General features: G+C 45.8%; 2 protein-coding genes across 2 annotated transcripts; one reads left to right on the forward strand and one right to left on the reverse strand.

The window, feature by feature from the left end:
* Positions 1-19843: 19843 nt before the first annotated feature.
* LOC141622497 (uncharacterized) lies at positions 19844-22752 on the forward strand. Its single transcript, XM_074438569.1, has 3 exons — positions 19844-20677; positions 22129-22204; positions 22341-22752. Exons 1-3 carry the CDS (start codon positions 20048-20050, stop codon positions 22526-22528), a joined length of 894 nt encoding a protein of 297 aa, XP_074294670.1. The 5' UTR covers positions 19844-20047; the 3' UTR covers positions 22529-22752.
* Positions 22753-23910: 1158 nt separating this feature from the next.
* Positions 23911-25168, reverse strand: LOC141622605 (dirigent protein 25-like). Its single transcript, XM_074438653.1, has one exon. The coding sequence runs from the start codon at positions 25021-25023 to the stop codon at positions 23998-24000; it is 1026 nt and encodes a 341-aa protein (XP_074294754.1). The 5' UTR covers positions 25024-25168; the 3' UTR covers positions 23911-23997.
* Between the last annotated feature and the right edge of the window lie 359 nt (positions 25169-25527).

Raw genomic sequence — 25527 nt, forward strand, 5'->3', positions numbered from 1 at the left:
AAAAGAATTCTCAGTAAATTGAACAAGTTTAATCAAATGTGTTCTTATACGAAGGGTATATAAGCTGGAGGCTCACCCTCCGAATCGATCTTGCCGATCGTCTAGGCCAAAGATCCGTCACGGCCTACGTCGAAGTCACGCAACTCGGAGATCGTCGTCCTCCCAGTCGCGTCAGTGTACTCAAGAGTCTCGGGGTACACTGGGGGCTCGATGCCCGCCGCCTCAACCTCCTGCAAAGACAAATAGCTCTCATTAATCGACGATCTTTCGTCGTAATTCCCGAAATCAAATCAAAGAAATAATAATAAAGGATACTCACCACTACTGGCCAGTACGCCAACCTCCCGTAAAGGAACGCTGAGTAGTCCTCGCCTGGCAGAAGAAGGTCGTCACCACTGGCACCAGCCAAGTCCGCCTCCCTCTCAGCCTCAGTAGGCTCCCTGAACATCGTCCTCGGAGGGTCAATGGGAACCGTCAACGCGCCCCGAGAGCACTGACGAGCCAAACGCTCGCCCAGATACCACACAGGACCCATCGACGTCCACAACAAGCCAGGCTCGGGCTCCTAGGTCGAAGGACCTCGGCGACAAAGGAGGCGCTCGGCGTACTCCGCCCAAGGTCTGGGCACCCACTGCGACAAGATAAGGCAAAGATCATTCCTATGATCAATTAAAAGCAAAAGTACAAGAAATATAAATACAAGTGGGATACTCACGCTGCTCAGCTGAAGGGCGTTCACATCCCGCCGGTAGACATTGTGAGAAGAGCGCTTGCTCTTCGTCCGACACATCACCCAGTCCCTCACCACGGGATAGGCCTTCTCCAGCGGCTCTGTCCTCTTGGGCGCGAGACTCGGGAAGTAAGAGTACGCCCACGCCTGTAAAACAGAATAATCAATGACGATCTTTCGTGATTTGATAAAGAAAAGAATTTACTTTGGTCTAAAGGAAGGTTCATACCTCCAACAATAGTCCAGGTCCGACAGCGCCAGGAGAAGTCCCCTTCTCCATCAACTCCGGACGAACCATGGCCCTCATGAAGCGGATGAGGACCGCAAAACCAGAAGATGACCGGCCCCAACGTCCTAGGGAACTCAGGTCAGAAAGAAAGGGAAGAAGCTTCGTCGATAGCCTCTCGCCCTTGTCTCCAAGGTAAATCGAAGACAAGAACCACCAAAGCCACAGACGAGCTCTCTGCTCAGCTGTGCAGGGAGGAGGAGCAGTCTCCCTCCCATCGATCGTCACCAGCTCCGGGGTCTTCCCCCGCAAAGTAGTCTCGGACGTAGGTGCGGGTACCAAGCCAAGATCGCAACATGACCTTCGGCGATAAGTTCCAGCCGATCAACCTCCTCGCCTCGGCCGAATCCGCCCTCATGGCGCGTCTCCGGCCACACCACCTCCTCGGTCCCCACACCTGGACCGAGAAATCATGCCGTAATCCTCCGAGTAACTCCCACCTCACCGAAAGGCGGGTGAAACGTGGAAGTCGTATCCCGTAATCGATCCAAGAAAGCACGGACCAGGCTAAGGTTAGCCCGCAACTTCCTCTTCACGATATCCCTCCAAACTCGAACCGGAGGACCGAACGCTCCACGCTCGATCATGGCCCTCTCCTCCGCCCCGCCGTACCGCTCATAGTGCTCTATCGTGTTGTCGTGTAACCCGAGAACGACCGATGTTCCGGCCTCCTATTATGATTTGAAACAAAGCTATCTTTAGTTTTGAATGAAATTTGCAAGAAGTTTGGACAAAAAGAATGAAAGAGAAATAGGTAATGAGTAGTGAATTCTTATTTACCAAGCTCTTCACCGTCCTGTAGGACAGGTGACCCTCTGCAGCCCACACGAGGTGCCTACTCTCCCAAGTCTCGGCCCACGCAGGAGCTCCCCTCAGCTGACGACCTCCTCGCCTCACATTGGCCCGTCTCGGGGCCTCCTCCTCCTCCTCGACGGCCTCCTCCTCGTGAGCCTCGCCTCCCGTAGCCATCGCCGCATCGGTGAAGGCCTGCTCTAAAGCCTGCTCAACCGTAACGACGTCTATCTCCATGGGAGTCCTCCCAGAAGTAGAAGCCTCAGAAGCCTCATCACCTGCAACATTAAAGTAAATTTAGGCCGCGTCACATGACGACAAGCCTTTGTTAAGGAGTTTCCGAGCCCTCGGAGCCCTGAAAACTGCCCTTTTCCGTGCCATCTTTGGCCACGTTTCCCGCCAACCCAATCACTCATGTGACAAATTGGGTCAAGTCAAGTCCAAGTCAAAGCCTAGTTCCGGGTTCAAGTCGAAAATCCGGCAGCATTTCGTTATAACGGCGATTATGCCCTAGAAAGGTGCCCCGAAAAAGTTGTCACAAACCAAAATTTCGAGATGGCAGGAAGTTTACCCGTCATCCAAGGGTCCCAAATATCAAATTTCATCGCCAATGGGCAATCCTAAGGCTATTTTCGAAGCAATTTACGGTTCAGCTGTAAAACCGTCTCAAAATTCGCTCAAGGGCTCAAAACTCGATGAAAATTCAAAGCGAATACATGGTTATGTTCCTAACATTGCCTACTATCCATTTCTAACATCAATTTGGTAAAGAAAATCCATTTGGGGGAAAAGCCCCAAATTTTCGATCAAAAGGGTCGAAAACCCTAATTCTCGCGGCTCAAAATTCGACAAATGTAGATGATTAATGCAAGATTAAGACACTTACCTCGATTAGTCATGTTTAAAGCAAGCTTTTGAATCCAACCTCGACGGAAATGGTGAAGATTTGAGAGAGAAATTGAAGGAATTGAGTTTCGAAATAATGAAACATAATCCTTCTGATTTCGCGTTTTTACGCGGAAATAGACAAATTGGGGAAAGGACGCAGCAGGCGCTGCGCCTCTTCCAAGAGACGCAGCTCTTGCTGCGCCTCTTCCTTGTGTTCCCTCCATACGAGTTTTCAAAAATTCGTTATGAGTTCGTTATTTGTGGGCCCATCTTTGGTGCGCCTCTTCTTCAACGCTATTATATTCTTTTGGTCCGTTTCGACGATTTTCTTTCGTTCCGGCCCGCGTTTTATCCAGCGCGACAGTATTTTGCAGTATTGTCCAAATTCAATTCATCCCGCGCAGCAGTATTTTGCAGTATTGCTCAAGATCATTACGTCCCCGGCGCGGTAGTATTTTGCAGTACTGCTCACTCAAAATTCCTTTCACGACGATCAAGATGTTCCTAGTCGTCATCGTCCCCATGTGATAGTATTTTGCAAAGATCGCTCATTCGAGATTTCTCCCGCGACGATCCAGATGTTCCTAGTCGTCACAATATTCCCCAACAAGAATTTGTTTGAGACCGACGCAAGCAGATTCAACCTCAAATTTCGCCAGGGTTCGCTCGAGACCGACAAGCTTGGCGGATCCCCGGTTTCTACCGACGCCCTGCTTGCTTTCAATATTTCTTGTTTCCCGCGAAGTTCGATTAAGTCTCAGGTATGATCCCTTCTTATGGCTGGCGAGCTTCCTTACGTAGTCTAATGGACTTTAAACGACCCTCCCCGATAGTCGACAGACTCTAAAATGTTCCCGACGATAGGTCCTTGGTTCAGACCCCTTGAGCCGCCTCGCGTCGCCATAGTCGTCAGGTTGTAATCTTCGATTGACCTGATGGCTATACTTTGACTTTCGCCTTGTCCAAGCCTCAGTCAAAGTGGGGGCTCAGAGACACCTCGTTTCGCACCTCCCGCAAACCACCCGGTGATGATTGGGCCGCATGTTCGATCCGCGGAACGATTTGTGACAGTTCGTAAGATTATCGTCAAGTGTTTGCTCAAATATTAATGTCAACCTCTTAGTTGTCATCTACGTCCTGATACGGTCGTTTTGGCAGTAATTAGAGTACATTCGGAGTCCGGGTCAAAAACCGTCTCCATTTTTCGATAATGTTAAATCCCGAAAGTCGAATGTTTGGAATGTTCCGGATATTTCCATTCCATATTTTATAAATTTTATCTTTTGGCAAATAATATCCCGTAATATTCATAAGATAATCGAATTATTTCCGTCCTACCATAACTCAAACGCGGAAATCTTTCTTCAGCAGGAGGAAACCTCCTGGGAATAGACGCAGCAGTCTTTGCGCCTCTTCCAAGGGACGCGATGATCGCTGCGCCTCTTCCCAGTCCTTCTTTGCATGATTTACGTATCTTTTTTATATCTTTCCGAGATTCACTTCCAAAGAGTCTCCGAAACCCTATTCCTTCACGTGATTAGTATAAATAGGAGCTTTCGTTCCTCATATTTCTCACGCGAGTGTCCGCCCTTCTCTTCTCCCTTTGCATTCTAGACTTCGTTCTTACTAATTGGCGCCTACGTGCTTGGACTTCCGACCACGTAAGCTCGGATCTTTCCGGGTACCAGCCTCTCCGTTGCATGACCGACCAATTTGACCAACTACACTCAATCAATCTTAATTAATCAATCGGTTTCCTCTTACGAGGGCACTCTCTTTGCATTCGCGTCGAGCATTCGCTAGTCGATATCTTAGTTCATCTCGTTCCGTCAACATGTAAGTCTGAGGGTGTATAATTCTCTTTATTTATTGTATTTTATTTATCGTATCATCATTGTAAGATTTATGTCGGATACACCATTAAAACCGATTTCTAAAACCCTTTGTTAAAACTCTGTTTTTGCGGATTTCCAGTAGACAGACGTCGAGAAAAGACGCAGCAACTGCTGCGCCTCTTCGAAGGAGCGCAGTTCCTGCTGCGCCTCTTCGTGAGGGGCCGCGCAGATTCTCGCTTCTTTTCTTCTTCCTCGTCCTCGTAATTCGTCTTTGTTTATTTGTTTTTCACTTGTTTTCTTAAATTCTTCGTTCATCATCATTAATATTCACATGTATATTGTATCACGTAATTCCTTCATCATTAACATGTTTTAATTATTCAAATCCGACCTTAAATCCTAAATAATCCAATATTTACGGGTTTTCGTCATTAAATTCAATTCCGGGTTGTAGAGATTCAATTTGTTCATATTGGGTTTCTGGAATTCGCCATTGATATAGTTTTCGTTTGCTTATTCACATGTTCATATATCGTCATATCCAACCTAGTTAATTGATTTCAATAGAGGACTCATTCATTAACATCGCTCCTTCTTGTAATTAGTCCATCTTAATTCCGTCTCATTCATGTTCTTTGTTTTTATGACTAATTCATATGTAAAATCACTTTCATCCGAGTAATTATTATCAATCGATCCTTAAAATCATCAATTAACATTAACGATTTGCGATTCGGCTTCACGGCCGAGAACTCACCCTTGAAACAGACGCAAAGAATCGCTGCGCCTCTTCAGGGCGATCTGCTTGCGCTGTTCCAGGATGATTTCTGTCTCTGAACTCCTTTTCTGCCTTGACGTAATTAATTAGTCTACGTATTTACTAACTAATATCCGTAATATCACCTTCTGACTTGTTCGTGATTCTTTCTTTTATTCTTTTATTTCTTTTTCTCAAATTATCCGTTTTAAAGGTATTTTCGACATAAATCGCCTTATCCGTTGTAATCAATGTAATTTTCATTATTGTAGTTCATAATTATTGTATTCCTTTTATTGTTTGTATGTTTTCGCAAGTAAATCAACATTAAATCCAACTTCGACATCAATTGTATGCTAATTAATTGTCCACCGACTTAGTATTAAATTCTCACATGCTAGGATTAATCTAATGGATGTTGCATTGCATGCATATAGCCGACGATATATCGAGTACAAATAACTTCCCTAATCATTAGTAGAGGCCGCTATCGAGGCGGGCGGGATTAAGTGTTCGATCAAAAGAGCTTCCTAATACGTACCCTCACCCCTTACTCCAGATCTCCGTGAGCACCCGTGTTCATTGGCTTCCACGAGAGTCATTCTAGACATAGAATGCTAAGGGTAACGATTGCTTAGTGTTCATGTCACTACTTTGTGTCTTGACATGACACGAGGTATTCGAACGGTTCCAATTTCCCATAAAAATTGGTGGCGACTCCATACAAAATGCAAACGCTTGTTCCCCGTTTCTCACCAAGCGCCCCCGTGGGCGGCCCGCTGTCCACAATGTGTTGACTCGGTCAGCGGGTGCAGAATATGCCCCATCAATTTGCCCCAGCGTAGTCTATGCCGTGGTATGGACCTTCGATGAGTGTTGAGCGTATTCTGCGCATGTTGAACTTCTTCCTCGACTTGGTTCTGTTCAGGCCGTACCATATCCCCCCTCCACATGGTTGTGTAATGGACATCCAATGTGGAAAAGAAAATGGCGCTGGCCGAGACCGAGGTTGAGGATGCCGTGTGCTTTTGATTGCCCCCGGCCGGTGCTGCCAAGCTTGGTTGATCAGCTGGCCGTTGGCAAGTTGATACCAAGGAGCGTGTCGAAGAAGATTTGTCACTGTGTGTCGATTATCATTCCGTGGCTGCATGCTCGACACGTGGCCTGGTGCTGATTGGTGGACGCTTCATGGGCTTTGCTCTGATTGGTCCACTGAATGGGCTTCGCTCTATAAATAGAGCAGTTAGCCCCTCATTTTGGCCATCAAACTTCATTTTCTCAAAAAAATTTCCTCTCTCTAGTTTTTTTCGAAGAAACTTCTCTCTAGCCTTCAAAGCGTTACTCGGCGTAACACTTTCTTCCAAGGTAAACAAACAATTTTTTTCCCCAACTTTTTACTTGTTAATTAACTGTTGTCACCATGTCTGCTGCCGATGCTCTTCCTAGTACCTCTACTCCGGGGGGCGAACCGTCGCATCCTGATGAACATGAGCCACTCATTGTCACCCCGATAGGGTTCGGGGGCCGCTTGTCGCCTTCTCCTGAAGTTGATGAGAAATATTTGGAGGGTTTTGATGATGATGATGATGAGGAAAGGACCCATTCTGACGTAGAGAGGCCGCATTATTCTTGGCACGGCGATGCCTGCTCGATCAATCCTGATCGTGTTTGGACGAATAAGTTCGCTAGTTGTTCCGGGCCTGATCTTTTTGAAGACCATTACTCCTTCGGCAGGGGGTATAGAATCGTTGTCCCTGAGGGTGATCAGGCATTCTGTTTCCCTCCCGAAGGTTGTATCGGCGTGTACATCAGACATCTGGAGTATGGGCTCCGATTTCCTCTTAATGAACACGTCGCCGCCATAATCAAAGCCATGAACGTCGCCGTGGCACAACTGCATCCGTTGGCCATTAGGACTATTATTGTCTTTGTATGGTTATGTCTCTTTAAGGGGGAGGCCCCAACGGTTAACCTGTTCCGCCGGCTTCATCATCTTCGGCAGACCACCCTAGGCGGCAAGGGGTGGTACAGCATACAGACCGAGCCGGGTTATGTGACCGTCTTTAAGCTGACCTCTTGCAAGGATTGGAAGGGGCGGTGGGTATATGTTGAGGTTCCAGAGGACTATCCACTGCCCCGGTCCTTCCAGAGCCGCGTCAACTTGCGGTGTGAGAGTCAGAGGGAGCATGACAGATATGTCTCCCGTAGTAAGATTAAGATGGACGCCAAGAAGGTCTATCTTAAGGAGGACGAAACGCGGGCAATGAGGCTGTTTGAGGCTGAGAAGGATGGCACGCCGAAGGGATGGATGCCCCCGACGCAGATCGTCCTTCAAGACGAGCCGATTTGCCACGTCGGCCTCATACCGGCCCTAAGCCAGGGTGAGTGGGGTTGGTGTGAGGCCCACCTTTGCTTTTTATGCTTCTGTATTTGCCCCGGTTTACTTCTTTTACTTAACTCTTGCTTTGTTTCTTGCAGATCGATTTGGCCGTGATCTCCCCGTCTCTATTCTAAACAAGTTGGGACTCGACCAGGACGGGAGAGTTATTGAGCTGCACCCTAAGGCCGCGCCACGTGATCGCAGACCGGCCCCGCACGAGCTTATGGAGCAGGCGTTGAAAGGAATGGATGTGGCGGCGGCTCAAGCGGAGATTGGCGGTAACGTGCCGCGCCGAAAACCAAGAGCATTGTCCTCGGCGGCTACGACATCAACTCCAACGCAATCTTCAATCCCCGTAGTCCAAAAGGAGCAGGTGGTCGTCGATGTTGAAGAGGAGGTCACCGTTGTGGAGGGTCCTCCTCCTTCAAATTGATGGGGCATATTCTGCACCCGCTGACCGAGTCAACACATTGAGTAAGGTCAAAGCCAAATGACAGCAAGTCAACGTATTAGACAGCCTAGCCGACCAAGCCTGTCGGCCTGTCACTTGGGTCTCGGTCTCGGCAACTAGCCGGCCGAGAGGTATATCCGCGTACTCACATCCAGTCCCCTCGGCATGGAGTCAACCCGTTCTGCCGGCCCGGCATGGGTCCCTCGGCCGAGGGTAAGATAGTCTTTCCACCTGCTAGCCACTTGGCCACTACGCGACAAAAGGTGAAAGTCTATAAATACTCCACTTCTCTCATTGAGAAAAGGATCCCAAAACTATCTGAAAAACACCTATTAAACTGGTATAAACTCCCTTATCTCTCTACAATATACTTTGCCAAGTAACACACAACTTATCTCTTTAAGTTTACTGACTTGAGCGTCGGAGTGAGTTCGCTCGGTACCAAGCCGAGCCCTCAGTTTGTTCATTGTTGCAGGAGAGAGCGAAAGGAAGAGACAAGCCAACGACGTCATTCTACAAGCTTACGTGGTCATAAATCCTGCTCCGGAATTACACCAGGAACAATTGGCGCCGTCTGTGGGGATAGATACTAAAAGCTAGTCACCTCCCTTACAAAAAAAAAACCAAACAAAAACAAAACCCACTCAGCAAGCTAAGAAGATGTCAAAGCAACAAGAAACTATGAGTGAAGGAACTGCATTCTTCCAGGATGACACGTTCCCTAATTCTGAAATCGGGCAGTCCCCCACCAGCCGAGTCATCGAAATTCGAACCGGCTTATGGGATGCCGAAGGAGCCAGAAACGCCGCTGCCTACCGGCCAAGTCACTGTCATGGGACATGTGGTCGATGCAGCCAAACTGAAGCTATTCCTGGACCTAATGGGCAGTACGCCGGTCACCCCTGTCACGACGACGGTGACGGCAGCGCACCCACAGGTGACCAGGGCCATAAAGTGACCCCGAACAACTTGTCCGGGGCGATACAAGGAGCTGAGCATACTAGGACGCCGGCGGAGCCCATGGTGCCAGTGGCAGACCTAAGTCCTTCCCCCACTCGCGGGAGGACAGCGTCGCCGCGGCAACAACGAGGCCTGCCCCGAAGGAGTGAAAGAAGTCCGACTCACCAAAGTCGGACAATGACAAGAAGCCCTACCCGCCAGAGGGAGAGAAGCCGGACTAAGATTGCGAGGAGCCGATCGCCGCGTGTCATTCGACACGTGGTCAGACAGCCCCTCAGTGCCTATGTCCTCGAGATCCAGGTGCCGACTAAACTGAAGCTGCCGTCCCTATCATACAAAGGGGATAGCGACCCAACCGACCATGCCGAGGCTTTCGAGTCGTACATGTCGGTATGGGAGCAGCCTGATGAGGTGTGGTGCCGAGTCTTCCCAACGACCCTGCACGGGATGGCTCAGAGTTGGTACAAGGGGCTACCTAATGGCTCGGTATACTGTTACGCCGACCTAAGAGACAATTTCATAGCCCAGTACGCTTGCAACAAGAGAAGGGCCGTGGAGACATCAGATCTCCTCACTATCCGACAGGGGGAGGACGAGTCCCTCCGGAGCTACGTGAAGAGATTCGACGCAAAAGCTCAGCAGATCCGTGAGCTGAACACCGAATTGGCGGCCTTCGCACTGATGAAAGGCCTCCCGAAAGGCGAGCTCAAAAACGAGCTGATCAAGTGCGAGGACCTCAACCTGGACTCCGCCGAGAAAGATGGCCGACCGAGCCGTAAAGGTGGAGGACTATCACAAAGACCGGGTAGGCCACGGTGAAGCCGGGCACCCGAGAGGAAGAGCCGCGGGACAACATTGATGAAGGTCGCCGTGACGTGAATAGGTCACGGCTACCGAGAGATTTAATAGGAAACGAGAACTCGGCGGGCGCGGGGAGTTCGGGACCGTACACCCGAAGCGGTACAAGTAGTCTCACCCCCCTGGTCAAATCTCCACCGAGGTCTTTACCCTAAGCAAGAATGAAGGGCGAGAAGTGGGCCAGGCCCCCCAAGGCGAGGGGGACGGCGACACAAGCCGCTTTTTGCGACTACCACGGCCAGATCGGCCATAAGACCGACAAACCGTCGCATCAAGAACGCCATCGAAGAGCGATCTCGAAAGGGCCCTCGGCAAGTATGTAGCTGGAGGCCCGAAACAAGCTCCGACGGGCGAATAGAAAATCGTATTCCGGCGGATGGGATTGATCCAGGTTGTCATCGGGGGAACGAGAACGTTGGGTCACTAATGGGCACAAACGGCACTGAATGAGCTATACCAAGCCATCAACTTTGTGCCCAAAACAAGCGATCCCCGCTTCCACAATCCCCGATATAACCATTGGGAAGAAGGACTACGAGGGAGTCGTCGCTCCGCACAGCGACCCGCTTGTAGTCCACCTAGACATAGCCAACCACTTGGTCAAAAGGTGCCTGATTGACACAGGCGCCTACACGTACATCATGTTCAGGGAGTGCTATCTCAATCTCGGTCTGAAGATTGGAGACCGAGCCCCGCACTAACCCGCTATACTGACTTCTCTCGGGGCCTACTGGTACCCCAGGGTCAATCGGGATCACGGTGATGTTCGGCCAAGCAGACGCGGCTAAAAATGTTTTGTCTGAGTTCGTGGTTATTGATGGTTCGTCTGCCTACAATGTTCTCATAGGCCGGGTCACTTTGAGCGAGGCCGATGATGTGATGTCCATCCTGGCCCTGACATTGATGTATGTCTCGGACCGGGGGGAAGCACAAAAGCTCATCTCAAAGGACGAAAGAGACAAAATAGTCAATGTCCAAGTATCTGCCAGGGGGTGCAACATGGAATCCCTCAAAGTGGCGAAGAAATCGGAGAAGGGGAAGAGCCCATCCTTACAGCAGGAGGGCGAGTCGATGGACACTAACGTCGGCATGGTCGAAGGAGCCGAGACCGAGGAAGTGGAAATTGACCCAGGGCGCACCGTAACTGTCGGTGTCGGCCTGGAGCCAAAATTCAGAGCCGATCTCCTAGACCTGCTGAGGAAGAACAAAGATGTCTTCGCATACTCAGCCGCCGAGATGCCAGGCGTGAGCTGGGAGGTGATCGTTCACAAGCTGAACGTACTCTCCACCGCTCGCCCTGTCAAGCATAAGATGAGGAACTCCTCGACCGAGAAGGATGAGGCCATCAAAGCCGAGGTAGACAAATTATTTGAGGCGGGCTTTATCATGCCTTGTACTTACCCTGAGTGGCTAGCAAATGTTGTAATGGTGAGGAAGTCATCAGGGGCGTGGATGATGTGTGTTGATTTTACCAATCTTAATAAAGCGTGCCCTAAAGATTGCTATCCCTTGCCTCGAATAGATAGTTTAATTGACGCAACGGCAGGCTACACCATGCTAAGCCTGCTAGACGCCTTCTCAGGATATCATCAGGTGTTTATGGCCGAAGAAGACATGCCTAAGTGCGCATTCATCACCGGTAACGGCACATACATGTATAAAATGATGCCGTTCGGTTTGAAGAACGCTGGCGCAACTTACACTAGGCTAGTGGACAAAGTGTTTCAAGATAAAAAAGGGCGAAACATCGAGGCTTACGTCGACGATGCTATTGTAAAAAGCAAGTCTGACAGCGAGCACTTGGCCGACTTGAGCGAAACATTTTGTTCACTAAGGAAATATAAGATGAAGCTTAACCCAATGAAATGCAACTTCGGTGTCCGGGTCAGGAAGTTCCTCGGCGTGCTTGTCAGCGCCAGGGGAATTTATGCCAATCCAGAGAAAGTCCAAGCAATACTGGACCTACCGGAGCCGAGGAATCGAAAAGAGGTTATGATGCTGACCGGAAGGATGGCGGCTCTCGCCCGTTTCATCTCTCGGTCGGCCGACAAGAGCACTCCGTTCTTTAAAGTGCTAAAAGGGAATAAAGACTTTAACTGGGGGGAGGAACAGAGCACAGCTTTCAGGCAACTGAAAGCTCACCTTCTGATACTACCGACCCTGTCCAGGCCGATGCTGGGGGAGACGCTATATCTATACATAGCAGTTACCTCGGCCACGATTAGTGCCGTAATCATCAGAGAAGAAGATAAGCAGCAACACCCAATTTACTTTATCAGCCATACACTGCTGGCCGCCGAAAGAAATTACCCACTGATCGAAAAAGCAGCCCTCGCCGTAGTCGTTGCCGCAAGGAAACTGAAACCCTACTTCGACGCGCATCCGTGACGGTCTTAACCGACCAGCCATTGGAGAAAGCGTTAAAAAAATTCGAAAAATCCGGCAGACTTATCAAATGGGCGGTGGAGCTCTCCGGCTTTGGCATTCAGTACAAGCCGAGGCCTTCGATAAAGGGGCAAGCGCTTGCAGACTTCCTGGCTGAATGCACATATCAAGAAGACTCATAACCCGGCGTGTGGGAAGTGTATACCGACGGGTCCTCCACGGCGAACAGCTCAGGAGCCGGCATCCTTATCACCAGCCCTAACGGAGACGAGTTTGAGTACGCCTTGAAGTTTACCTTCTCGACCTGAAATAACGAATCCGAATATGAGGCGGTGATAACTGGAGTCGAGTTAGCTAGAGCTGCCGGGGCGGAACACATTGTGTTGAAGACAGACTCACTCTTGGTGACTAATCAAATCAGAGGAGAGTGTGAGGCTCGAGACGATGGGATGGTAAGGTACCTGGAAAGGGTAAAAGCTGACACATCAAAATTGAAATCCTTCCAAATACAGTGCATCCCCAGGTCCGAAAACAACCGAGCCGACGCTCTCTCAAAACTTGCCAGTTCAAGCATCAAGAATGTCAGTCGAACCGTGCTGGTGGATATCAGGAATGCTAAAAGCATCACTGAGACCGTCGGCATGGTGGGCGACATCGAAGCCGAGACGACGTGGATGACTCCGATAATGAAATACAAGCTTACAAAAGAGTTACCGGAGGACCGCAGTCTCTCTCAGAAGATAAGAAGGATCGCCGCAAGGTACTTGGTGTTCGAAGGAGAATTATACAGAAGGTCCGTGATAAGACCACTCTTGAAATGTGTCGGCCCAGCCGACGGGGAGCTTATACTGACAGAGATTCACGAAGGCATCTGTGGACACCACATGGGGGCAAGAACGCTAGCCCACAAAACTCTCCAAGCCGGCTACTTCTGGCCTACCATGCTGAAAGATTCCAGGGCCAAAACCAAGAAGTGCAAGAATTGTCAGATGCATGCTCCGGTAATAAATGCTCCTTCCCGAGACCTACAATCGGTACTTAGTCCCCTACCATTTGCACAATGGGGGATGGATTTACTAGGACCATTCCCGACGGCCTCCGGAGGAAGGAAGTACCTGATCGTCGCCGTTGACTACTTCACCAAATGGGTCGAGGCTGTCGCGGTACCTGCCAAGACCACGACGGCCGTAAGAAAGGTGATTTGGGAGAACATCATAACTCGTTTTGGGTTACCCCAAGTCATGGTATTTGACCACGGCCGAAAGTTTTGGAGTGACATGGTGATGAACTGGCTGGAAGAGCTCAGTATCAAATTCGCATACTCCTCCGTCTGCCACCCTCAGAGCAACGGGCAGGCGGAGGCAGCTAATAAAACAATATTGAACGGGTTGAAAAAGAAGATTGAAGATCTAAAGGGAAGATGGGCTGATGAACTACCCGACGTCCTGTGGTCACTTCGAACCACGGAAAAAGAAGCAACAGGGTACAGTCCATTCCACCTAGTCTATGGGTCTGAGGCCGTCCTGCCAATTGAAGCAGCGGTGCCGACATTTAGAACGCAAACCTTTGACCCGGTCGAAAATGAGGAAGGCCTGAGAGCCTCCCTAGACCTGGTCGAAGAAAGTCGAGATACGGCACGGCTCAACTTGGCAGTATATCAAAACCGAATGAGAAGAGCATACAACCGTAGAGTCCATAAAAGGGACTTAAGAGTAGGAGATCTAGTCCTAAGAAAGTCGGCCGCAACAAACAAAGGAAACATCCATGGAAAAATGACGGCCAACTGGGAAGGACCCTACAAGGTAGTGGAAGAAATGAGGCCGGGGACATACCGGCTGACAGACATGGAGGGTGTGCCTCTAATGAGCCACTGGAACACAGATAACCTTAGAAAATACTTCATATAGCGGCGGAGGTGTCCGAGACCGTTGTGGGCACCCCAACGCGTGATTATGTCTAATGAAGAGTGATCCAAGTTTTCCATCAAAATGAAGAGTCCCCTCCGTAGTCATACCAAGGTAGACGCCACGGCCAAAGCCGGGCAGTCACTACAATGGCAGTTGATACTCGCGAAAGCGACCAACATGCTTAGTAGACGCCCCGGGCGATCACTACAAATGCGATTGATACTCGCGAAAGCGACCAACATGCTTAAGAACGTATGAGTACAGTTGAGAACGCAAATCTGACTGCCCCGGCCAATCCGGGAGTGGCAGAGGAAGCGATCAATATGTCTATAGATACGAACGCTGTCGAGCCGTAACCTCGATTGCCTCAGCCAAAGCCGGGAGTGACGGGGAATCGACCGATACGCTAACATGTTCACAACAACAGTTGGGAAGCGCAAATCTGACCGCCTCGGCTAAGACCGGGAGTGGAGGAGGAAGCGACCGACATGCCAACATGTTTAAAAACGTTTAAGTACAGTTGAGATACGCAATCTAACTGCCTCGGCCAGGCCGAAGGTAAAAACGAAAAAGCACTCAATATGTTAAAAACGTAAGAAGACAACTAAAGGCAAATAAACAAACTTTATTAAAAGTGTTTACAGGTGATACAAAACAAAGTCGATGGTCGTCCCGATAAGGATAGCCTAAACTCAACCTACCAAAGCTTAACAAAAAAAGAAGAAGGAACAACAAAAATTAAGCCATTGAGACAATGAAGCGCCAAAAGGATGGCAGGGAGAGAAGGCTCAAAAGTTGGCCCCCGAACAGCTGAAGCTATCCGAAGGGCCAGGTGAGTCTGGTGACGACCGCCCGTCTCCCTATGCTTGTTGCTACTCGCCACCGGCAACAGCAACATCATCTTTGGTGGGCGGCCCAGAAGAAGAATTGGCAGCTTCACGTGCCCTTGCCCTCTCAGCCTCCTATCTGGCCTCCTTCACTTTGGCATCATGAGCCGCCTTGGCCTCAGATTCCTGAGCGGCCTTCGCCGCCTTCGCCTCTGCCGCGGCCTTGGCTTCCTGAGCAGCCGCCTTCTCATCCAGAAGCCTGTCAAAATCTTCCCAAGGAAAGGTGCCTTCAGGAAGGAGCTCCTTGATCGCATCCCTGGTAGCATCTTCAGCTTGATCCCGGTACCGGGCACACATGTCAGGGATGACGACGGTTTTGAGCATCTCAATGTCCTTCTCCCTTTGAGCAAGAATGGCCTTGGTGCCCTTATGTTCTTTCGCCTCCGCCGAATGAAGGGTCTTCCATCTCTCCTTCTGCTCAACCACGGCCTTATAGCCGCCTTCAAATTTGGTTTTCTCCTCCCGCAGCTTGGCGACGTCAGACAGCGCAGACTCAATCTTGGCCCTCTCGGCCAAGACCAGCTTCTCAGCTTCCTCCTTAAGCTTTCGCTCAGCGAGGAAGTCCTTCATAGCGGCCTGGAAGTCCTTCTTCGCCCTCTCGGCCTCCTTCTTGGAAGCGGCAAGCTCAAGCATAAGCCGTTCAAGCGCAGGGGCAGCTTGAGCCATGACCTTTCCTTGCTCCATAATATGAGCGCCGGCTAGTTCAGTCCACTTCACCAGCCTCTTGGACAACCTTATGCCTTCCGCCCTAAGCTGAGCGGGTGAAACCTTCTGGGATGAGGAGTCGACGGTGACATTTTGATCGCCCGTCTGCACAGGCTGCTTCTCCAATTGCCGTTCAGTGAGAACGACAGCCGGCGGCGGTTGATCTACAAAAAATCCAGACAAAGCATCCATGTCAACATTCATCGACATATCAGAGAGTCTGTCATCAGGAATGCCTAGGGAACCTGCTAAATCCGAGCCATGGGTTAGATCCGTACCGGTCCTAGCCTTCTTGGGCAGAGGGCCGGCTGACCCCTTCTCTTTCCCTGCCTCGGTATCAGCAGCGGCAGGTGTTGCCTCTTTTCTCTTATTTGAAGGAGGAGGACCCTCCACAACGGTGACCTCCTCTTCAACATCGACGACCACCTGCTCCTTTTGGACTACGGGGATTGAAGATTGCGTTGGAGTTGACGTCGTAGCCGCCGAGGACAATGCTCTTGGTTTTCGGCGCGGCACGTTACCGCCAATCTCCGCTTGAGTCGCCGCCACATCCATTCCTTTCAACGCCTGCTCCATAAGCTCGTGCGGGGCCGGTCTGCGATCACGTGGCGCGGCCTTAGGGTGCAGCTCAATAACTCTCCCGTCCTGGTCGAGTTCCAACTTGTTTAGAATAGAGACGGGAAGATCACGGCCAAATCGATCTGCAAGAAACAAAGCAAGAGTTAAGTAAAAGAAGTAAACCGGGGCAAATACAGAAGCATAAAAAGCAAAGGTGGGCCTCACACCGACCCCACTCACCCTGGCTTAGGGCCGGTATGAGGCCGACGTGGCAAAGCGGCTCGTCTTGAAGGACGATCTGCGTCGGGGGCATCCATCCCTTCGGTGTGCCATCCTTCTCAGCCTCAAACAGCCTCATTGCCCGCGTTTCGTCCTCCTTAAGATAGACCTTCTTGGCGTCCATCTTAATCTTACTACGGGAGACATATCTGTCATGCTCCCCCTGACTCTCACACCGCAAGTTGACGCGGCTCTGGAAGGACCGGGGCAGTGGATAGTCCTCCGGAACCTCAACATATACCCACCGCCCCTTCCAATCCTTGCAAGAGGTCAGCTTAGAGACGGTCACATAACCCGGCTCGGTCTGTATGCTGTACCACCCCGTGCCGCCTAGGGTGGTCTGCCGAAGATGATGAAGCCGGCGGAACAGGTTAACCGTTGGGGCCTCTCCCTTAAACAGACATAACCATACAAAGCCAATAATAGTCCTAATGGCCAACGGATGCAGTTGTGCCACGGCGACGTTCATGGCTTTGATTATGGCGGCGACGTGTTCATTAAGAGGAAATCGGAGCTCATACTCCAGATGTCTGATGTACACGCCGATACAACCTTCGGGAGGGCAACAGACTGCCTGATCACCCTCAGGGACAACGATTCTATACCCCCTGCCGAAGGAGTAATGGTCTTCAAAAAGATCAGGCCCGGAACAACTAGCGAACTTATTCGTCCAAACACGATCAGGATTGATCGAGCAGGCATCGCCGTGCCAAGAATAATGCGGCCTCTCTACGTCAGAATGGGTCCTTTCCTCATCATCATCATCAAAACCCTCCAAATATTTCTCATCAACTTCAGGAGAAGGCGACAAGCGCCCCCCGAACCCTATCGGGGTGACAATGAGTGGCTCCTGTTCATCAGGATGCGACGGTTCGCCCCCCGGAGTAGAGGTACTAGGAAGAGCATCGGCAGCAGACATGGTGACAACAGTTAATTAACAAGTAAAAAGTTGGGGGAAAAAATTGTTTGTTTACCTTGGAAGAAAGTGTTACGCCGAGTAACGCTTTGAAGGCTAGAGAGAAGTTTCTTCGAAAAAAACTAGAGAGAGGAAATTTTTTTTGAGAAAATGAAGTTTGATGGCCAAAATGAGGGGCTAACTGCTCTATTTATAGAGCGAAGCCCATTCAGTGGACCAATCAGAGCAAAGCCCATGAAGCGTCCACCAATCAGCACCAGGCCACGTGTCGAGCATGCAGCCACGGAATGTCAATCGACACACAGTGACAAATCTTCTTCGACACGCTCCTTGGTATCTACTTGCCAACGGCCAGCTGATCAACCAAGCTTGGCAGCACCGGCCGGGGGCAATCAAAAGCACACGGCATCCTCAACCTCGGTCTCGGCCAGCGCCATTTTCTTTTCCACATTGGATGTCCATTACACAACCATGTGGAGGGGGGATATGGTACGGCCTGAACAGAACCAAGCCGAGGAAGAAGTTCAACATGCGCAGAATACGCTCAACACTCAACGGGTTGACTCCATGCCGAGGGGACTGGATGTGAGTACGCGGATATACCTCTCGGCCGGCTAGTTGCCGAGACCGAGACCCAAGTGACAGGCCGACAGGCTTGGTCGGCTAGGCTGTCTAATACGTTGACTTGCTGTCATTTGGCTTTTACCTTGCTCAATGTGTTGACTCGGTCAGCGGGTGCAGAATATGCCCCATCAATAACGTTTAATCAACTAAAAATAATTTAAATAAGGTGGGTAAATAGATAAAACATCCATTCTCACATTGAAAATTGAAAGTAGGAAAGATATTCTACTCATTAGTATTATGTTGTTTTAGGATAAAATGTAAGTAATTATACTAAGAGAATTAATATAAACAGATTATCGCAAATTGATATATACAATGTACTTTTTCCATCTTATCATCAAAGTAACAATAAGACAACAAAATCAAATGTATCCCATCTCATCTTATTAGTATTCAAATCATAAGGAAAATATAGATTTACCCATCTAACCAACTTAATTAAATATATAGAGAATACTATATTTACACTATCTTGCTATAGTCATATGTGTAATTTGTTGTTAATGTCAATCTTAATAAATTTATTACACATTAACAATGATAAATATATTAAAAACATCCACAAAACAATCTATCATTATTGAAAAGAGATTTAAAAATTAAAGTTACAATTTAGTCAAGTTATATAACTACGAAAACGCGGTTTACTGACGGGCAAAATCCACCAGTAACAGCCTTTTTCCGTCGGTAATTCGTTGATGATTTCCTTCACCAAAGTTTGACCATCATTCGCTGATGATTATATTCAATCGGCGATGATCTCAAGTGTCTTTATATACATTCGACAATGCGTAAAAAAACTATATAATATAAATGCTTGTCAATTCTCCACTTTTCTATATAATATAAATGTTTGTCAATCGTCGATGATCTCAAGTGTCTTCACTAAATTATGATTATTAAGTGGAATAAGGCATAGTAAATGAAAGTATTTAAATAAGATGAATAATTAATCTATTGATTACTACTTTATTTGCCTTTTCAATTTCTATTTTTACTATTTTTTTAAATAAAAAATAAAAAATTGATTTAACATGTAAATGTTGCGCGCCACGTGTCATTGTACTAACTACTCAATCTAGGATCACCAGCTAAACCATCTTATTTTCTTAAGATGTCAAGTATACTTCAAAGTCTTTTTTTTTATTATATTTATTTATTATAATTCAAAGACTAAATATATAAATTAGTTGTAAAAATGACACATGGAATAAAATTTGATGCTTTAGTAGGCAGCCTTTTAATTATATTGTATAGATATACATATAATAAAATTTGATGCTTTTAGTAACTTTTTAACTATATTATATAGATTTATATACTCACTCCGTCCCAATTATTTTACATTAAGTTAAATACTCTCACAAAGAATATAAATGAAAATTAAAAGCTCTAAAATAACCAAATAATCAATCACAAATATGTGTAGGAGATGATGTGGACATTATGAAAAAGTTAGGTGACATCTATCGGTGTCTACAGATTAAGTTCTAGGTCGAGACCATAAGTGACGATCCAACCAAGATCCGAACCCCAACAATTTTTTCCTTAAAATTGTGATTCACTTAGAGTTTATTACCTACTACGAGTATTTAGAAAGGCACTAATCATATGAAAATCATCTAGCTAGGTAATAAGAAATTTAAAATGTACTAGCTTCCAACCAAACATCACATGAGTCACCTACATTCTTTTGGGTCAAAATTTCATTTAACCAAGATAGTGGACCCACACACATAACCATCCTTAAAATAAAGAGCCTCATTCCATCTCTAATCCTCAACCCCCAACCCTTTTTCCTTGAAAAACCCTTCTATTCCCTATTTTTTCACATAAACACCAAAAAATGCCCATAAAAATTAAGAATATGAAGACCATAGATCTCTCTTGTGCTTCACAAACATCTACAGCAATTTGTTCTAGCACTAAATCCTTCAAGACACTTATTAGTAACACTTATTCTCCTTCTAAACCTCCCTGCAACTCTGATGAGCTACCCTTCAATCCTAGGCTTTCTTCCTTTTCTAGTAGCTACCGCGAAAAAACCCGAAAACTCACATCAATTGTTAACCATGCTGATATTGTCCCAAGAAGAAGAAGCTCAGCTGATGTAATGGACATAAAACGTTACATTGATAAACATAAAAGTAGTAATAATGAACATTCTACTACTACTACTACGTATCTCTTAGGCGAGTCCAAAAGGAATGATATTTTTAGTACTCCTGTGTTTGGTAGTGAGGGAAGGAGAAGTACATCTAGGATCGAAACGAGGCCTTGTTTCGGGTCGGTGAGGGATGGTGAGAAGGAGAAGATTAGGAAACATTTTTCACTAATTGATTTTGGAGATGAAAAGAAGATTAATAAACAGAGGAATAATGCAGGGGAAACATGTTGTAATGGTGTTACTCAGAAACAGCTGAGTATGGGCCATTCCGGGAATCATTCCTCTGTTCAGAAACATCCTCCTGACCAGGTAACTTAAACTAACACATTTTACTTAGACATACATAAAGTGTTATGGAGTAATATATACTGTAATAGTTAATTGGTTTTGTTTATAATTGTCTTAATTATTTTAAGATCTCTCGTAAGTCGTAACTTCCTTTTATTTTCACTTCTATTTTAATCGGGTGTGAAAGTTGTCCTCTAAATTAAAACAATATTAAACCAAAAATGGTGTTTTCTATATGGTCGTTTATTTATATTCCGTACTTATTTTCATAATGTAAATGATCATTTATAATTGACAATGGTCATTTTCGAACAATTTTATAGTGCTAGTGTTTAGTTTCGAAAAGGGTACACCAATTTCTCTATTAAAAATCTCAGAAATATGTTCCTCCTTTATTTCTGTTATTTGGTTGTATACTAGTCGTTTGAATAATAGTGTGGCGCATGCGCTAGCTCATGTTTCACCTAGACTTGTTGATAGATTTGTATGGTCGGATATTTTACCACCAATTACGAACAATGTTGTAACACTTGTAAGCTTTGATTTATCTTTAATGCAGTAAAAGCTTCGAATTTTCTCTTCAAAATAAAAATATAAGTGAACATATTCGGGTAAAAATTAGACATGGTTAGTCAACTCTTCCTTAAATGGTTAGAAACTATTCAAAAGTTTTCAAGTAACTATTTATAGAAATGATTTGATGAAGAAGATTTCAGAAGATGGCTTGCAAGTAATTAATGTACTATAGTGACAGCTGAGCTAATGTATTTGACTACACATGTGATTATGTCAAGTTGGCCTTCTTATTTTCCCCTGTCGGAGTAATTTGTATACAAACAACTCTACTCTGTAATCGCAAAATAACCTTTTTTGTCGTAATTATTTATTTATTTATTTCTAATCAAAGTATCTTATAAAATGAATAAAATAGTAAATAAACGAAGGGTAGTTATTTAATTGTCATGTCCCTTTACAAATATTTTCAATTTATGTGGTTAAAACTTAAAGCATGATGTAGGAATATATGTTGATACCGAGTAGTATAATAATTTTAGGGGTAAGTGGTGGCATTATTATGTGTTAAATTTAACAACGGGCCTGGGCCGCACCCAAACGGAGGAAAAAGAGACCACAACGTAGGCCCAAGAGGGTTCCACTCTAAAACCAATTGGCAATAGAGGGAGTAGTTTCGCTTTTATAAAGTAGTAATTAACTTTCTCTTTTATCAACGCGACAACCTCATGTGAAACTTTTTGGGTTTCTTCACATTATGTGAGGTGGGATATAAAATTGATGAAGTTGGCTGTTGCCGTTCTTTTAGAGTAATGTTCATATTTCGAGATGTATTCTTAAATTTTAAATAACCTGCGATTTGACGATGTGATTAATTTAACTAATGATAGCAAAATTAACATTGACATAAATTAAAGATGATTTTAAGCAAGATTAACCGTATCCTTTTAATGCATCAGGTAGTCGTATTGAGGGTGTCACTACACTGTAAAGGTTGTGAAGGCAAGCTCAGGAAACATCTTTCTAAAATTGAAGGTAATTACTACAAAGTCTACAACTACCCTAGCGTGATCATCTTGTATTATTTACAAAAAAAGGTTCCTAATTTCGGCGCGTTAACTTATACCTCGAATTGAACATTATTGATTCTTTTTAATGTATGTATTTGTAGGGGTGACATCGTTTAGTATAGATATGGAGACTAAAAAGGTGACCGTAACGGGAAATGTGACACCATTAGCGCTATTAACAAGCATTTCCAAGGTCAAGAACGCTCAGTTTTGGCCTACCGAAACTACAAACTCATCGGCATCTTCCTCTTCGTCATCAACTTCTTCGACAACGGTGGACTTCAGTTAAGAGATAATTGATTCATTGAGGGTTCACTTAATGTGGAATTTACTACTACATTAAGTTGTGATTTTCAACTCTTTGTTTTTCGGTAAGAAAATTCATACGGAGTATTTGTTTGTCTTTGTAGTATGGTGTGTTTTTGTGGATTATTTCTTATTTTAATTGTGAACAAGTGTTGGATAGCTATTTCTGAAACGAGTATTTAGTACGCAATTAAATTCTCGGTAAAAGGTATAGTTACCTATTTATGAAATAAGTACTTCCTCCAATTCTTTAGAAATGTCTCATTTATTTTTTGCGCAGGGATTAATGTTGTGAGTGAAGTGATGGGTCTCACCAATAAAGTATGATGTTTTTACTAACAAATACAAAGTACATATTAAAGAGAGAAATGAGGAAATTCTAATGAATATGCCAAAAATGGAATATGAGGCATTTCTAAAGAATCCGAAAGACTACTTTTGGTAAATTAGTGAAATTGTGGGGGAAACACCATTATTTTTTTTTGACAAATGTAAAAAGCATATCTTAGTTTTGACTCCATAATAATGGTAAAAACATGATGAAAATTCCCAAATGTATTTTGCTAAGTTGGAACGAATGATACCATATCCTTATAGCATGCACTTGTAACATTTGGATAATGATGAATGTTATTATAAGTGGCATTTGCATTTGATCCAAAGGAATGGCATGAATATTATTTGAGCATGCGCCAAAGTTTCAACTCATTGGAATTACATTGTTGGGTACTTACACTTTTGCATGATTCACCATTTTACATTTGGATTGAATTTACTTCAAATGCACTTCTCGCTTTAAAAATAAAATTACTTTACAACTATTCAACTTTGCATTTTTTTTTTTCTTTGTAAATTGCTTTCTGATTAGCTTCATGTGTCCTTTGCAAAAGTATACACAACAACTTTGTTCAAAGTGGGTTCAACAATAATAGTATTGTTTATTTGGTTTAGTAATCACTGTTTCTACTTTTAGCCGTTTTAGGGGACAATCATCAATAATCTGCCACAAAATTAAGTACATTTTAACCATAAATAATTCAAGTATCTTTTTTATCTCCAAGGAAAATACCGGAGCAAAGTAGAACAAAGCAGGCTCTTACCTACTAAAGAGTTAGGATTAAATTACTATACAAAATTAATTACTCGTATGACTTTTGTCATAAACTTTTTATGATTTTGGTCCGGCGCATTTTGATTGGCTGTGGAATCCACTTATTTAATTTGTTATGTGCCAACTTCCATGATCCAACTTTTCTGCTTTGGATCAGCTTATTGGGATAGGTAGACAGTAGTCGCGGTTTCGAATCTCAATAACAATCAAGGAGGTTGTTTAAAATAAGTTGTTCATAAAGTAGTAAACACATTTCTCTGTTTCAAACATAGATTTTACAATGTAATCACAATTTACACACATGTATCATACGGAGTATATGAGATATTCATATGACCACACTACTCGCCGGAAAGAAAGACGTTGAATTCGAGCACCGTCTCCAACCCATCAGTCTGTTGTTGAGCACCAGTAAGCGTTTTGACGAGTGCACATCCCTTGGCATTCACATACTTCCCCGTCCCACCCATAACCGCAATTAAAGATTCAGACACCGAAGTCTGATGGACCCCGAAGAAGTTAATACTGTCGACATATCCGCCTTCTTGGAACATAGCAGTGATAGCCATGGACTGGCTCTTTCCATCAACTGAGCTGTACACATAGTACCCTTGAGCTCGACCTACCATGCCCGACCCAAGCTCATGGCTCTCGGTCAACTCATCGTCTATGGCTATCATGGTTCCAAACATTAGCTGCTGTAGGCTGCTCTGTGCCGACAGCTGGGCTCCATTCATCACAGGGAACCCGTTCCCTCCTACGAAATTGTTGTTGTTGTTGCCGTTGTTCTGCATCACGTTCTGGTTGACCCCACCAAGCCCGGTAAGGAATGGGACGTTGTTATTGTTGATAATCCCGTTGTTGGCATTGTTCTGAGGGAGGCCGTTACTGGTGGGGAGGACGGCCCCGTTGGGCTTAGCAAAAGGGACCTGACCGTTGACTGCAGGGTTGGTGACAATGCCGGTTATAGCTTTGGCAGAAGGGTTGGTCCCACCTAGGATGTCATGCATGAAAAAGGTCAATGCAGGGTGTTCCCCCTTTGGTACCATGCCATCAGGAAGCCCTTCAGTGGCCCCACCAGCAGGAGCAACAGTAGCTGCTCCTGCTGCTCCATTACCAGACACAGTCGATGTACCAGCAGCCCCGCCACCAGAGACAGTTGATGTACCAGCAGTCCCTCCACCAGAGACAGTAGTGGATGCACCTCCAGCGGTAGAGGCCCCGCCTCCTGAGACAAGAGTGGAATCAGCATCGGGAGTGTCTGACTCATCGGAGACTGTCTGGTCGAGGAGTCGAGCAGAGGCAGCGAAGGCAATGAGTAGGGCTAATGTAATAAAAAAGAATTGATTTTTGAAGGAGGAAGCCATTTGTGATTTGTAGATATTGCGTGCGTAGATGTGAAGAGATAAATGTTAATATTATTAGAGTTGGTGTTGTAATAAGGTGAGATGAATAATGTTGAATGGCAATTGAGTTTATATAAGTAAGTAAAAGGGGGATGAAATTGAATATTAAGAAGATGGAGTTGATGGAGGTGGAGCAGTTCATTGTTGTTCCATGCATGCATTCAAATTGGTTGTAGTGTATTGGTTAGGAACTTAATTAAACCTAATCCTCCATATAATTGTGCCAACTCCTCCTCGTAGCCTCCTAACAAAGTTTCATGTGCAGCTGGTGGTATTCTGTTAATTAATCAAAAGTTACTAAATAGAAATAAAGTGTTTTCAATCAAACAACATTGGTGTGACTATTATGAAAATTGTAGCTATGAATCTGTGATGCTAGCTACATAATACTCATTGGTCAAACTTGATCTTGAGGGGGTGTGACTATTAAGAAAATTGTAGCTTTGAAGCAGTTTTTTTTAATAA

This window comes from Silene latifolia, chromosome 1 (genome assembly GCF_048544455.1).
Source record: "Silene latifolia isolate original U9 population chromosome 1, ASM4854445v1, whole genome shotgun sequence".
NCBI classification, from domain to species: Eukaryota; Viridiplantae; Streptophyta; class Magnoliopsida; order Caryophyllales; family Caryophyllaceae; genus Silene; species Silene latifolia.

Bases quoted from the DNA above. Each gene is read 5' to 3' on its own strand.
- LOC141622497 (XM_074438569.1), top strand. From the start codon at position 20,048: ATGCCCATAAAAATTAAGAATATGAAGACCATAGATCTCTCTTGTGCT. The intron at 20,678-22,128 runs GTAACTTAAACT...TTAATGCATCAG, and splicing joins AGAAACATCCTCCTGACCAG to GTAGTCGTATTGAGGGTGTC. The intron at 22,205-22,340 runs GTAATTACTACA...ATGTATTTGTAG, and splicing joins ACATCTTTCTAAAATTGAAG to GGGTGACATCGTTTAGTATA.
- LOC141622605 (XM_074438653.1), bottom strand. From the start codon at position 25,023: ATGGCTTCCTCCTTCAAAAATCAATTCTTTTTTATTACATTAGCCCTA.